We start from the raw sequence: 16,693 nt of genomic DNA, 5'->3' as shown, positions 1-16,693 counted from the left end.
GTCCAAGCTGAATCCAGGATCCATGGGCTTGATCTGGGTTTTCCATTTGGGCAGAAACAGTCAAAACACTTGGGCCATCCTCTGCTGTTTTCCATAATTCAAGCAGGGAGCTGAATCGGAAGTGGAGCCACTGAGACACAAACGAGTGTTGATATGGGTTGCCAATTTCACAGCAAGCTGCTCAATGTGCGACTTGACAGTGCTGGCCCCATACTAGGTAGATCTGTTAATATAATGTATGAATTCCTTAATGTGAATGGGCCTCATCCAATCAATTGGTTGGCCCAGTAAGCATGAAGACTGAACTTTTTAAAAACATGAGCCATTTCTGTCTTGAGACTGGGACATTAATTATTATTATTTCAATTTCTAGCCCACTGTCCTACACATTTGGGAGTTATTAGATCTTGTCATTATATAAACCAATTGTTTAAATGAAATATTTGCCTCTCTGCTTTCTCTTGCACACATACAGACACTCTACACATACTTCTGATTGGCTGTCTTTCTTTGGAGATGTCTGCTAATGGTTATATGGAGTATGGAGTAGGCATGGTACATAAACTATAGCTTGCAATGCCTGCATACTTAATCCCAGTCCCTGGGACTGAGTTCTCCCTCCCTCTAGATTTTGCTCCATCTTCCTGCTGATGTGCCGGGAGACAGCTGATGAGGGTTTTCAAGTGCTTCAGTTTCTGAAACCCACCAATACTGATCTCCACATTTCAGCGTGGCTCTCGTCCACTGTTGCAGGTATTTGGGAAGTGGATTGAAGAGTGGAAAATTTCTCTTTGTCTCTCCCACTGTATTACATTGCCGCTTATATAAATAAATACTTTTTAAAAAGAATGTTATGAGAAACATTCAGTAGTGTGTCATTTAATTTTAAGACAGAGCCTGTCTGGAAGTTGCTTGATGTTCAGAGCTCACTTTGCAGGTTTTGGGGAAGCTGCACTGATAATCGGATATGCCTGTGGTGTTGCGATGGGAGCCCCATTAGTTAAGGCTGCTGAGAATACTACTTTTGGCAGGCGGTAAGCCATTTTGCTCTCCTTTTCTTGGTTTATGTTCTGTGAAATATTTAGTGACTCTGCAACTTAGCCTACAAATGCATATTTGCATGTCAAATCTGTAACATTCATATTTTAGAAAAATACATGAAAGCAGGATCAATATACACATATATTTATATAAATTTGAAGCAATGCTGTTTCAGTTTTGTGGGATGATAAAGCATTGAGATAAACACCATGGGTGTGCGTGTAAGATACTCCTATATATTGAAAGTGGCCAAGATGGCACATTGCATCTTATTTCATGTAAAAAGCATAACAAAGAGCTGAAGAGTTAGTGGTAAGATGTTCATATTGCACTTCAAGTAAAAATGGTATAAGCATATTTTCATGTATTTAAAAGAGCACATATGCATCATGAGATATAGAGGGTTACTTGGGTGGAGGGGCAGGTGTTTTACTGCTGGAACCAATGGGACTCCATCCCACCATGGGAGACTCTTAAGGACTGTATAGACTATGTATCAGATGGGGCCCGGCGCAATACACTAGTGACTAAATCCTCGCTTTTCAAGTGCCCAGGATCCCATATGGGAGCCCGTCCTTGTCCGGCTGCTCCACTTCCCTTCCAAATCCCTACTTGTAGCAGGAGAAAACAGTGGAGGATGGCCCAAAGCCTTGGGACCCTGCATTTGTGTGAGACCTGGAAGAAGCCCCTTGCTCTTGTCTTCAAATTGGTTCAGCTCCACCATTGTGGTCACTTGGGGAGTGAACCAGCAGAGGAAAGATGCTTCTCTGTGTCTCTCCTTCTCTCTGTAAATCTGCTTTTCCAATAATAAATAAGTATGTAAATAAGTCTTTAAAAAATGTCTCCGAGCTGTCCCAACAGCTGTGTAAAGTAGCTGACACATTGGCTGAGGAAGAACCACCCTCTCCCTGGTGATTTCTGACATGCCTTCTGGACTCAAGTTATAGTTGTTCCCATTCATGCTGAATACTAAATGCTGCGCCTGTAGATTATATATGGGATACCAAAAATATCTTCTCTCACAGTGTGTTAGTGTATCCCAAGAAGGTGTTTTGTTTGTTTAACACCTATTTTACCATTCTAAAAAGCAAGAATAGATAATAGAAAATTCTGAGGCATGGAAGTGATGGATTGCATTGGTTGTATTTAGTGTTTGTTGTCACAGTGCCTGTGTCCGTGTTACTTGAAAGGACTGATCCCCATCACCAGAGGGTTTCTCTGTTCTCTGACTCCCCATGTAGGATTGGCTGGTGCAGAAATAGGGAAGAACTCTGGGAGCAGAGGCACGTGAGACCTGGATGGCTGTTCTCTCCATGTTTTGCTTCAGTGCTTTAGCTGTGTCTCTTGAAAAGGCTGCGTTTCCTCTGCCACAGCCATGGGACAACCCTCAGTCTGGTCTAGGATTTTCTCCTCTTGTCATTCCTGGAGGTGACCATGACTGCGCTGTGCTGCAGTCAGAGTTCAGATGTACTTAGGTATTTTTTCACAACTTCTAAATAGCCCTCTTCATTAAACTGCATTGTCAGATTATCCAGAAAGAGTATGTCATCAGGACTACAATTCATGTATATCTTTATTAGTTCTTTTTTTATATAATGAATTTGCTGTTCACTTCCTTTCCTGCTATATGTTGACTCACTGTTTCTTACAGATTTCTGGAAATTCTTCATGTATTATGGGTGTGAGTGATTTGCTGCATACATGAAGAACATTTTTTTTCACTCTCTCTTCCAACTTTACTTATAGTGAATTTTCTGATACAAACATTTTTTTAAAGATTTTTTTATTGGACAGTCAGGTATACAGAGTGGGTGAAGGAGAGACCTTCCATCTGATGATTCACTCCCGAAGTGGCCACAGCGGCTGGAGCTGCACTGTTCTGAAGCCAGGAATCTGGAGCCTCTTTGTGGTCTCCCACATGGGTGCAGGGTCCCACGGCTTTGGGCCATCTTCAACTGCTTTCCCAGGCCACAAGCAGGGAGCTGGAGGAGAAGTGGGGACTCTGGGACATGAACATGCACCACTATGGGTGCATAGTACTTGCAAAGTGAAGACTTTAACCACTAGGTTATTGTTCCAGGCCTATACAATTTTTTTTAATTTTTGTAAGGTCATATATGTCAGTAACTTTTTGTTTTGTAAAATTTTAGTTTGCTGTATTACGAGAGAAAATGCCAATACAGAAGCCCATGTCCTCTAGGAGTGTCAGGGTTCCCTATTAGGCTCTGCCTTCCCATTCCAGCTCTGGCCCATGTGTACTCTGGGACAGAGAACTGTCATCTGCTAGTTCACTTCCCAAAAGGCCACAATGGCTGGAGCTCAGCCAGTCCCAACCAGGAGTCAGAGTTCTCTTCTGAGTCTCCCAGGTGGGTGGAGGGACCCATGCATTTGGGTCATCCTCTACGGCTTTCTCAGGCCATCAGTAGGAAGCCTGCATTGGAAGGGGAAAGCTGGGATGTGAACCATATGCGACACTGGAGCTACTGGTATGTCACAGTTCCAGACGTAGTTTTTCAAGTTAATTTCTGTGGATCTTCATGATATGCAATGAATTAAACCTATGTAAAAATCATATCATATGTAATAACATAAAGCATATAGTTAGAATACATAGCTGGGTTTGACAGTGAAAGAAAGAAACAAATAAAACCTTTGACATACCATAGTTTAGAAAGACATTTATAGTCCTAGTGAAAAATCTCAAGTTAATTCCTGGGTGCAGTTGTATCCCAGCATGTATGGCAAGAAGATAATGTAAATCAAGTTTGCAACACTATGTTATTGTGATATGCAGTCTTCACATTGAATCAGAGAGATTGGATTCCTTGGTTATCAATAGATCCCTGTGACGAAAGAAGACAGAGAAGTTAATAAACAGTCCTAACAGTAATTTGGGTGTAAGCTCAGTAAATAGTTGAAGGCTGAATCCACACAAAAGCTGAGAATTCCAAGCAAGGATTGCAAAAAGGCATCTCGAGAGTGTGTGATCTAAAAGGTCAAATGCAATGGAAAAGAGCACTTGTGGAATTTAGAGGGCTGGGTTTGCCATTAAGGTCTGGGTGCTTCAACGAAAGGGGCAGGATTAATTGACTGATGGATTGACTGATGGTGATAAGGGAGAGATCCCATCTACTGGTTCATTCCCTAAATGCCTGCAGCAGCCAAGCCAGCACTGAAATGAGGAGCATGATTAAGTTTACTACAGGCAGGAATGGTGTTAAAGGAGAGTTGAAGGAATAGTCTTTCAAATACACAACTTCTGGTAGAAAAAAAAATTAGCAGGAAAAAAAAAAAAAAGGATGCTTTGCTACCACTGTGGAACCAGGGACAAGAAGGCAAGGGAAAAGATTTAATTTCCAGCATGACAGAAAAAGAAACGTCTAGTTGGTGGAGTATTTGGAGAACTGAATGCTGCTCTATCAAGAAAATGAACATAGTGGCCAATCTGGAGATGAGGCTTCCTTTCTCTCTCTCTCTCTCTCTCTCTCTCTCTCTCTCTCTCTCTCTCTCTTTCTCTCTCTCTCTCTTCTCTGCTTGATTAAGACTGTTTTTTCATAAGGTGCCCAAAGCTGAAATTTGACATAATTTTCTATTAAAGCATTAGTGACGGTGGTGATAGTCAGTGGTTGCCATGGAATTGGTGGAGTAGTTTTCTTTTCGCCTCTCTACTTGCATGGTCTACATTAATACCATTGTTGTGCTTCCCACGTCATATAGCAGGTAACTATAAAAATCTAATGATTAAGTTGAAAAATAAGTTCGTTCCCCCAAATGACTGCCTCAACTCCCATCTTCAGTTCATGAGTTGGTTACATTTCTTTGTGCATACGCCACTTCCATACACAGTGGACTGTCATGGACAATGCTCCCAAGTATTTTGTTATCTCATTAGTACGTATATTTCTCATTACTTCTTCTTAAAATACTTTAGCATCCATAAGATATGTTTTAAGAAATGAAGTATTTTTAAATCTTTTTCATCAACATCATTTCATAAATACAAACTCCTTCATTATGGAAGAGGAAATCATCAACATCAAAATGTTTTTGGTAGCACAAAAACACATATCAAGTACAAGAGATCCAACAATATATTTTGTTGTTACAAAATATTTTGGGCCATATGAAAGATGATTTTTTATTACCCAGGTTTGCTTTGTCAAACATGACACTTGAGTACCAAATGTGGTCACTCGGGTTTTAAGGTAAATCAAATCAGAAATTCCTTTCTTTGGTCATAGGAGCTGTGTTTCAGAAACACTGCAGCCATATGCGGCTCAGCCAGTGCTGCAGTATTGGATGGGATAGCTATAGATATTTTTGTTGTCATGCATTGTTCTAGAAGACAAAACTGTAAGAGTGTGCCTTTTAATTAGCTGGATTGATTTTAGCGTCTTCAAAACTGAGTCAGGAATATTGTGTGTATTAAGGTTGTTTGTGTTTTATGTATGTTTCGACATTTTTGAACATGTCATAATGTTTCTTTTAAATTATTAATATGTAGACACAGTCAAAGAAAAAACTGAAAACCATGAACAGTCTTATTTACTTGACGATCTTAAAGATAAGGAATTTGGAACTAATATCAAGGATTTGTGTGCTGCTCTTTGGGTAAAGTAACATATTTTATGTGAATAACCTGAGTTAACTGCAGGGTTTTGTAAGTGTACCTAAGTGATTATGAAGTGGTAATCTTAAACCTCTAACCAGCTTACTCTTCTTGCAGATAGTTCAGGAACAGCGCCTCGCTGACTTAAATGACATTGCTAAGGACTTAGCTAGTGTTAATAGAAAAAATATCTGGTTAGTTTCTTCATATTTTGCTTTAATTTAAAAAAAATATTTTGCTCTTGTTTCTCCCCTATACAAATAAGGCATTTAATCAGACAGAATGAAAACAAAAATCTATGTTGTCTTTTTTCCTGTTTAAATGACTTTGAAGAGACTTCCAGAAGTTAAAAAAATATTCCCACAAGCATCATGTATCATGGGAAATATCTTATTGTCAAATGGAGATGAACGCTTTGTTTCTCTAGATAGGAAACAAGGTCTGTACTACAGATACTGTGGAGCAAGAAAGAAAGCAAAAACAAAAAAGAAAACAAAATAAAAAACCACGAGAAACTTTGAGATAGTGGTGCCACTCCCAGCGTATTTTCTCCTGCCAGAACTTTATGCTGCTACTGAATTGCAATTTGAACTGATTTTTGTCAAGTGAATGTCCAGATCACATGACAGATGAATTCACAATCTTTTAATGCCACTTTCAAGATCTTCATGAAGTGGCAACTAAATCTTGCTCCCTCATTTCTTCATAATTTTATTGTTGTTTCAAACATATGTGGGTCAAATTTATTCTTTCATTAGACCTTGTATAGCTCTGTTTCTTGATATTGGCTAATATCTTACTTAAAGGTGGAATTTTCTTTCCAGATTTTTATGATTTGTTTTTAACAGATATTCAGAGGCAATGAGTTGGAGATTGCTGTTCTTGACACTTGAGACTCGTGTATTTTGATTCAGGCTTAGTCTCTAGTAAGATGTAGCCTTTGCTATTGATGAGACTTTTTCAAACACTATAGATCAGTGATTCTCAGATATTACTTTACCTTCATATTTTAAGTTATTTGAGATTGGGCTATAACTTCAATGTAATTGGTTTTGAAATTACTTCAATGTTTGTGCCATAGTAGATACTGACTATGTATATGTAAAGTTGATAACGGCTGTTCATATTGTGACTAACTGACGCACTCATTAAAATATGATGCAATATTTGAGCATAGGATAGCCAAGTCAGTGACTATTTAGAAATAGCAGCATGCTAAAATGTTTGCATTAATAAAGGTAATAATTGCTTTTTGAAGCCTAGTTATTAGTTCACATTTACTTGCAAACTGAGCTTGCAAGTGTGTTATGGTATTTGAGAAAAGGCCTTCTACAAGCAGGGACCCTTTGTGATATATTATTACTCAGATATCTGTGGAAAAATTGACTATCACCTGCTAAGCTGTGCAGCTAAGTCATCAAAAAACTGGCAAGTCTTTCTCCCTATGTTTGGAATATTTCAACTGATATGTACTAGTATAAAACTTTCCTTTAAGTGTTATAATCTAGATGGCCATAATTTTTTCTTATCGGCACCTGAACTAATGATCTATCTTATAACAGATGGCACTTTAGGCTCAATGAGATATGGTAGTTTAATTAAGTCTCATTTTCCTCAGCTAAGAAATGAATACAATGATAATTTCTTTTTCGTAAGAACGTATGGTGCTTAGATCAATTTGCATAGCCCACAGTAAAATCTCAACAAATGCCTGAATAATATAAATGTCTATTTGGCATATAATAGGTTAGTGCAGGATGAGGCAGCAGTCACAAATATAAAATTAGGAGAGACTTCATAGCAAGATTTTCATTTTGTCTTCATAAGAAGGGTGAGTAATTAGCTAGAAAAGGAAAACATTTTTTAAGGAAACTAACCTGAGGGGTCTGATTGACAAAAGTCCTTGATGAATGAATGGCATTGTTCTAGAATGGCGTGTAAAAAGAGAAACGTGACTCTGAAGAGATTGACCAGTACAAGCTACATGAAGAATATAGACCTCTCCTGCAATGTTGTGCTGGTGTAAGCCAATACATTTTGGAGTACAACTTGGAGAAAGAGTGGAATAAAAATGCTGAACCTTAGTGATCTATGGGTTCTTTTTGAGGGTGTATACTTTTGCAGACACTGCATTATAGAATCGTAAGGGGTCATGCACACAGATGTTCATTGTAGGCTTGTTTTTAACACTATAGCTGAAGGCAATCTAAGCATTTAATGGGAATAAAAACATGGTGGAATTACAGTATGTAAATTTTGGCAACAAGAAGAGGCAGTAGATGTATATGCAGATTATGGTTATATGTAGCTAGGAGTAAGCTCAAATGCTGTAAAAAGAAAATGTAATTATGATGATATCAACATATTTAGCACTAAATATTTTTAAGAGATGTAAATAACCAATGAAGTCAGTTTAAAAGAATTTTAATTTACTGTCATGTATATGTAGTATAATAGTGTAATCAACAACATAATTAATCATATCATCATAAACTTCACAATAAATTTGACAGAGTTACACAAAAATGCATACGTTAAATAACTTTATCCTTTGTTAGTAGGAGGAGGTCTGAAGTGGAATCCTAATGATTTTCTTTGATGCTGCTAAAATTTTATGTGCCTTGTTTCAATTAAAAGAAAGGTCTTGCTAAAAAAGTAAATAAGCAAAAAGGGAATTTCAGATACCCCTGAATTTTTCCAACAAGTGATGAGGACAATAAATAAAAGTTATAGATGATATAGACAACAAGTTAAAATAGAAATGTCAGATAATATCTAAGTTAGAAGGAAAATACATATTGGGAGATTTATGCTTGTATAGATATAAATTGTATATTTCTGTTTGGATGACATATATATATACATATATATAGTCTTTATTCAGTTTGGGAAAGACAAATTTTTGTAGATTGATCACTAATATATAAAGTTGTATTTCTCTTGACTTAACCAAGATTTATTAATATATAACATTTCTGTTTTAGATCCTGATGAAGAATCGAGTATTCCTTCTTCTATGTCTGTCTAAAGCATCCGAATCTTTAGTTTCTATTGGGGCATCTGTATTTGTACCTATATATATAGAACATCAGTTTGTATTAACACCCAGCGCGGCAACTATGATTGCAGGTAAACTTCATTCTTTTTTTTTTTTTTTAAGATTCATTTTGTTTTTATTGGAGAGGCATATTTAAAGAGGGAATCAGAGACAAAGAGAAATATCTTCTGTCCACTGATTCACTCACAAAGTGGCTGCAATGGCCAATGCTGAGCTGATTTGAAGCCAGGAGCCAGGATGTTCTTGTATGTGTCCCACGAGGGTGCAAGGTCCCAAGGCTTTGGGCCATGGTTGACTGCTTTCCTAAGCAACAAACAGGGAGCTGGAAAGGAAGTGAAGCTGCTGAGTACAATCTAGCACCCATATGGGATCCTGGCGCATGCAAGGCAAGGATTTAGCCACTAGGCCATTGCAACTGGTCCTTTACTTACAATCTTACTGCAGAGGTTTGTATAATATCTTCATTCATTTAGATATTCATGTATTATTGACAACTTTGTGATTGAAATATAATTGACATTTTTTAGTAGAATCCTATGTGTTTGGGCACAGTTTTAATTATTATTTAAACCTACGTACTTTTAGTACTAATAACAATATTTTTACTTGAGCTTTGAATTCTGTCTGCTTCACCCGTGTCCTTATCCTGCTCTGCCATCTTGATTCTCAGCAGTTACATTTTTAAAAACTTTAATATCCAGACTTCTTCTTTCTTCCTTCACCTGTTTTATTTCTTCCTCATTACTTTTCTACTCTTTATTTTCACGCACATTTTTGAGGTGTACTTTTTCATTTGAACTTCATGTCATGTATTTTTGAGCATTCCGAAATTGCTTATTTTTAGATTTTTGTCCAGTGTTTCTGTGATATAAATTTAAATGGGAGTTATTGGAATTGCTTTTGCTTTTAGTCTTATATTTCTCTTGATATATTCCTGTGTGAATCTACCATAGCTATAATTTTTGGGGAAGAAGAGATCTTGTCAGTGTGTGAATTTATTGTGGTATCTTCATCTGATTAGTGTGTCACTGTATTTCCCCTCCCTCGGCCCCTTTTTCTTCTTGTAATTCCCAGAACCAGTGGTTTGTTCACATGTCTGATTCTTGTGGCCATCATCGTGCCTCTATAGTAAGCCATGAAGCCAGACAGCTTGCTAATAATAGCTCTCATTAAGACTGCTTCCAGGTTTTGTTTTGCTTGGAATAAGTTTCTGGTTTCTCTTAGGTGCCATTATTGCATGGTAGCAAAACTTCACTCTAACTGGCCTGGAGTGCAGCAAGTCTACGGCTATGGCTTCATTCATTCGTAGGTTTGTGTTTCACAAGTGTATTGTTGTGGAATTAATTGTATGGTTAAAGTTTTCTCCTTTTCCTTTAGTTTATATCTTAGTTTGTTGTGTGTTGAGAGCAGAGCATTGGTGCTTGATTTGACATAGAAGTATTCTGTACTGTAAGTTGATTTTTTTTTTTTTTTGATAGCACTGTTCTTGTTTCTTCTAGGACTTATTTTGCTTCCGGGAGGTGCTGTTGGTCAGCTCCTTGGAGGTGTTATTGCTTCCAAGTTAGAAATGTCCTGCAAAGCCCTGATGAGATTTGTGATGGTCACATCTTCTGTATCGATCGTAACACTTGTGGTTTTAACCTTTATACACTGTGATCCAGTGAAGTTTGCAGGAATCAATGAAGATTATGATGGGTAAATGTGAACTTGTATGTCTGGTTTTTTACTTAAGTACCCAATGACATATTTTTTAGTCCATTAATAAGTATTCATCTAATAATCTTTGCATGTTCTTTTTATTCTTGGAATTACTGGTGTATGAAAGGTACACAAAGAGCACAATTTCATCTTTCATACTAAAGGCATAGATGTTATAATGTTATCATGAGATATGACTGCATACACATTCACACAGTAAAAAAGGGAAAGAAACAGTGGGCATTTGGCCTGTCAGTTAACACACTTCTTTGGGATTCCTGCTTCCCATTTACAGACTTGAATTGCTTTGACTCTCACGTTCAGATTCTTGCTAATGCACAGTCTGGGAGGCTCCAGTGGGTTTGTCCTGTACTTACCACCTACATGGGAGAGTCAGTGGAGCTGACCGCTTTCCACCTCACCTCTTACAGTTCTTAGATCTGTCTGCCCTTTGTATGTTTTCTGTCTTCCTCTAGCTGCCTTTAAAATACATAAAAACAAATAAATGAAACATTTAAAAACTCACTGAGGTGTTTTATAACTTAAATGCAAAATTATATATTACAACAAGTGATCCTAGGAGAGTCTGTACAAAGTTAGTATTACTCAAAGTTCCTGAATTGATTTGTCTGCCTCTTTTGGCCTTGAGAGAATATAACTGCTATTAACACCTGAGCGTTCTTAGGGCATCCGCTCTTTTTTTGAGACAAATATGCAAAAATTCAAAGAACTTGGTGGAGAGAGATATTAAGTGTGAAAGAATAGGGTCCATCATGGTGGCCTAGCAGCTAAAAGTCCCCGCCTTGAACACGCCGGGATCACATATGGACACTGGTTCTAATCCCAGCAGCCCCACTTCCCATCCAGCTCCCTGCTTGTGGCCTGGGAGGCAGTTGAGGATGACCCAAAGCCTTGCAACCCTGCACCCATGTGGGAGACCTAGAGGAAGTTCCTGGATCCTGGAAGAAGTTTCTGTATCTGGAAGAAGACATAGATTCTCAGTTTCAGCATCTAGTCCTGGAGTTCCTTACTAGAAAAATTAAGCAAAGGAAGGAAACAAAGAGAATCCAAATCGGAAAGTAGGAACTCAAATGGTCACTGGTTACACATGACATAATCATGTTACACACACACAGAGAATATGTATCAATAGTGAATCATCATGAATAGAACCCAAGAAAGGAACCTAGCCTCCAATAACTACACAAGAAATCTGGGAGTGTATTTAATCTTGGAGTTGAAAGATCTCTGCAATAAAAGCTGCAAATAATTGATGAAAGAAATTGAAGAGGATGTAAAAAAATTAAAACCTTTCGTGCTGATGAACTGTAAGAGTCAACATTGCTAAAATATATATTACACTCAAAGCAATTTGTGTATTTATCTCTTTCCTTTTAAAATTGTGAAGTTTTTGTTTGCTCCACAGGATGAGAAAAAAACAACTGCAAAAAAAATTTTTTTGGAACTAAGAAAGATGCATAAGAGTAATAGAAACCTTTAGAAAGAACAGAGTAGAGACATTTACACCATCTGATTGAAAGACCACATCAAAAGAAAGAATCTGTGTAAAGCGTGCACCCCTTTTCATCCCATTTTACGGAAAGTTAAGAAATTACAACTGATGACCAGTGGCAGAAAGTGGATCACTAAACATCAGAGGGAAATTACAAAGAGGCACAAGGAAACTTTTGGGGTTGATGCTTATGTTCAGTAACATGACTGTTCTGTGGTGGTGTTTTCACAAATCTGTGCATATATAAAAAGGGTTTAAATTGTACACTATCTGTACATTTTTGTGTGTACATTATACTCAGTGAAACTGTTAGCAGGGTATTCCAATTGACACATTTTATTGATATATTAATACACAAATTCTAATTGTGGGACAATGGTGTTCTAACTACATTCTGTCTTGCTGTTGCAGAACGGGGACGTTGGGAGACCTCAGAGCTCCTTGCAACAATCACTGTAAATGCTCAACTGCACTTTATCACTCCGTGTGTGGAAGAGATAATGTGGAGTATTTTTCTCCCTGCTTTGCAGGTTGCACAACTTCTAAATACTTAAAGAAAAAAAAAGTAATTAAATTTTGTATGCTTCTTCCTCTCTATTATGTTGTTCAACTTACAAGCGATGTATACATTTTCTTTCCAACTCTCTATAAAAATACTTATTTTTTTTCTTTTCCTTCAATTATAAAGAAGAAAGTTTGCTTTGCTTTCATCATACAAAGGGTTTATGGGACCTGGGAATGGAAGACATAGCTGCCAATGTGCTGTGACGTATCATCTGTTTTATGGCTTTAAAGCAGTGGATGTGTGCTATACACCTCTTGTCTGCATAAGGTTGAAGGAGACAGTTCAGGAGAACCTTGGCACTGTCTTCACTTTCAGGTAGTGCAGCTCTTGTGCTGGCTATCAGCAACATCCAGCTCCTCAAAAACTGAGAATACAGTGCTTCCCAACGGAAGGGGTTAAAAGCAACACTATCATTTGCACCAAACTTGTGTTTTTTCTTTTTCTGTACAGAATTCAGAATTTTTGCTTTAAACCTTCTTGCTTCTGTATCTCTTTCAGCTGCACATGTTAAGTCAGATCAGGGAATCTGTCATTTTAGTGTTTACTAGAAATTAGCACACATTGCTGGTCTTTATAAAGTGCTTCAACAATCACAGCTAAGTTAGAGGAATAAGGACAAATCACAGGGTGAAACGGAATACATGTTATCCCTGTTTGTCTTTTGGCATTGATGTCAAATGTTTTTTAGTCCCTTGTGCCCCTCAATTTGCTGTTCTCTTGAGGTCATTACCATCTAATCCCTTGGATGACAGTATTCTTTCTCCTGAATGCTGAACACGGATCATTTTCTCCCAAGGAATAGCATACTTGACCACGCTAAACTTTGTGAACAGCAGATGGCTAAATTCTCTCCCACGTTCCACCTGCCGCTGGGTCACATTCTTCCTTTCTTCTCCCAAAAGTCAAACACTGAGACTTCTACTAGCCGCGTTGTAGTCCCTTTCAGAACCAAGATGCTTCCCTTCACCCTGTGAAAAGCAAATTCCTGATGTGATAAATAAAGTCTTAACTTTTTCAGTAGAGTTCCAAACCCATCACACTCAGTTACCTCTCCAGACTTCAAACCCAGCTGAAATTATTTTTTATTCATTATAGTGTTTTAATTGTTGCAAATGCATATGGCTGTCCAGCAGTTACTTGTAAAATTGAGTCTGTAAGTCTTTCAGGAAAATTTGTGAAAGCAGAACTTTATCTAAGTAACTGTTATTACATACTCACACAAATACATACAGACATCCATCAAAAAAACCTTGGGTTTGTCGTAAGCATTGCATTCTTGAATGGTAGAAGTGTGATTTAATGTACAGAAACGTATTCACGAGAGTGTGTCCTTCTGCAGTTACTTATTGACTTTTAATTTTGGGATGGTTTTTGTTTCATGACTGTACTTCTGAAACAATGTTTCCTGTCTTCAATACTCACAGACGTACTACAATTGTTCTTGCATTAAGGAGGGGTTAACGAGCCCAGATCAGGAAGGTGATTTTATTGATGCCGTACCTGGGAAATGTGATGTAAACTGCTATAAATTACCTTTATTCATTGCACTGTTGTTTTCTTCAATTATATTTTCTTGGTGTGCTGGTGTACCAGGAACGTTATGTATCTTCCGGTATGTGTAAATTGTTCATAATCATTATGCTGTTACTAGATAAGAAATTAAATTTAGAAAACATCCGAATATTCAGAGGAAAGCATTGTACACACTTTCACACTTTTGTATCTAATTTGCTTTACTTTGACTAACCTATTTACATAAATTGTGTAGTATTGTATTTACATTTAGTTAACTGAGCATATTTGCCAGACACGATAAATTCCAACATGCAGGAAAATTTTTATGTATCATAATTGATGTAGTTTTTCTTTTAGCTAATTTACTTGCTTAAAAGATATATATTTTGGGTCCGGCATGGTAACCTAGCGACTAAAGTCCTCGCCTTACACGCACTGGGATCCCATGTGGACACTGGTTTAATCCCGGCGGCCCCTCTTCCCATTCAACTATTTGCTTATGGCCTGGGAAAGCAGTTGATGATGGCCCAAAGCCTTGGGACCTTGTACCCACGTGGGGGACCCAGAAAAGACTCCAGGATCCTGGGTTTGGATCGCCTCAGCTCTGGCCGTTGTGGTAGCTTGGGGAATGAATCATCAGGGTGGAAGATTTTCCTCCCTGTCTTTCCTCCTCTCTGTATGATGACTTTCCAATAAAAAATAATATTTTTTAAATGTAGGCTTTTAAAGCTAAATGGATTTACTTAATTTTATACATAGGAAAAATTCATAGTGGAATAGTTAATTATGCAGGTATAATCATGGTATTGATTCATTAATGCTAGCCACTTGATGACTGTTTCTAGACAATATCCTATATGAGTATGGAAAATTACAAGTACCATCAAGAAATGAACATAATTCCTTCTAGATTTTAAATACAACTTTATTATTCTAAGTAATACCAGTATTTATTATTCCTCTGTTCTTGAAAATATGGAGTCTATGAAATGTCCATTTTTATTTTAATGACAGCAACTAGCCATTATTTAAAATTTTTTAAAAATATTTATTTTGGGGCACAGTACGATAGCCTAGTGGCTAAAATCCTCGCCTGGCATGCACCTGGATTCAATATGGGTGCTGGTTCTAATCCCAGTGGTCCCACAACATATTAGCAACAAAGCAAAGCAAAAATATTTGTTAACCACTAGGTCCATGTGGCTACTAAACATAAATATATAAATATATATAAATATATAAATAAACATGTAGTTCTAGTGCGGGAAGCACTGAATTTTAACTCTTTCTTAGAGATTTATTTACTTTTATTGGGAAGGCAGATTTACTGAGAGAAGAAATGACAGTTGAGCTAAGAGCCTATGGTGAGAGAGGAGTGCTTTTGCCACAGTGGGAACAGTACATGCCAAGATTCTGGAGGGAGAAGTGGCTTTGTAGCGATCTATATTGCAGAATTCAGAGAACAAGGAATAAGAAGGGTCAAGCCTGGGAGTCAACAAGCAGTGAGACTGACAACATCATGATAATTATTGTCAGCATTTTGACAATTGTAGGTATTCCCCTTATTAACAGTGAGAAGACATCGAAGGAGCCCAGTATGAGGTAGTTAAATAATCTGAATTTTAAAAGTCACTTTGTCTCTTAATCAAATAATGAATGTGGGACTGGCGAGGTGGTACTGCAGGCTGATCCTCTGCCCTGCAGTGTCAGCATCCCCTGTGGGCACCAGTTCATGTCCCAGCTGCTCCAGTTCTGGTCTAGATCGCTGCTTATGTCCTGGGAAGGCACCCATGTAGGAAATGTGGAAAAAATCTCCTGGCTCCCAGCTTTGGGTCAGATCAGCTCTGTCCTTTGGGCCCATTTGGGGAGTGAGTTAGTGAATGGAAGAACGTCTCTACATCTCTCTTCTCTCTGTAAAACACACCTTTCAAATAAAAATAAATCTTAAAAAAGGATATAGGCAATTGTTGCAACATGAATTAGGGAGTTGTTTTATTTTATCAGGCAAAAGATAAAGGCTTGGAATAAGCCAGTGTAATAGGTGGTGGAGAAAATCAGAAAAAAAATGCTTTTTGCATCACAGTTTCCTGACTGATTCTGGTAAATGAGGACAAAGATCTCCCCGAGGATAATAATGAAACGAAGACAACTCATTTCAGGGTTGGGAATGGATGATGTCTGTGATTTCTGAGAAACTACATGGGGGAAGAATAAATTTTCTGCGAGAAAGAAGCATGTCTATGACTAAATAAGAATGATATGTGCCAAAAATATAAGTGTGAAGAAGTCAGATGAGAGATGCTAATATTTATTTTTTAATTTGAACTTTTGCCAACTTGATATTGTAGGAAATATATTTTTAATGTATGTTGTTGGCTAAGGCTTAGTGTCCCACTGAAAAATAGTTCTGGGCTTAGCAGCGTGGCCTAGTGGCTAAGGTCCTCGCCTTGATCCCATATGGCCGCTGGTTCTAATCCCGGCAGCTCCACTTCCTCTCTCCATCTCTCCTCCTCTCAGTATATCTGACTTTGTAATAAAAATAAATCTTTAAAAAAAAAAAAGAAAAAGAAAAATAGTTCCACAAATAAAATACAAAATGACAGTAATTTAGCAGGAACGTGGGAAAAGACTGGAGGCAATGATGAGATCATTTTAGTTTGTTTTTAAGCCAGATTGAATTCTGTCAACCGTACA

The 16,693-nt window shown here is 37.6% G+C and overlaps 1 protein-coding gene across 1 annotated transcript in view; it reads left to right on the top strand.

The window, feature by feature from the left end:
- SLCO6A1 (solute carrier organic anion transporter family member 6A1) overlaps positions 1-16,693 on the top strand; it is a 28,654-nt gene that overhangs the window by 6,513 nt on the left and 5,448 nt on the right. Inside the window, exons 4-10 of the mRNA XM_058656193.1 lie at positions 895-1,034; positions 4,640-4,761; positions 5,546-5,652; positions 8,635-8,779; positions 10,208-10,403; positions 12,331-12,484; positions 13,909-14,096. Of these exons, the coding sequence (XP_058512176.1) occupies positions 895-1,034; positions 4,640-4,761; positions 5,546-5,652; positions 8,635-8,779; positions 10,208-10,403; positions 12,331-12,484; positions 13,909-14,096 (1,052 nt within the window). The remainder of the gene's footprint in view (positions 1-894; positions 1,035-4,639; positions 4,762-5,545; positions 5,653-8,634; positions 8,780-10,207; positions 10,404-12,330; positions 12,485-13,908; positions 14,097-16,693) is intronic.

Source organism: Ochotona princeps, chromosome 28 (genome assembly GCF_030435755.1).
Source record: "Ochotona princeps isolate mOchPri1 chromosome 28, mOchPri1.hap1, whole genome shotgun sequence".
NCBI lineage: Eukaryota > Metazoa > Chordata > Mammalia > Lagomorpha > Ochotonidae > Ochotona > Ochotona princeps.
The sequence above is the reverse complement of the archived record's forward strand: the minus strand, read 5'-3'. Positions and strand labels throughout refer to the sequence as shown.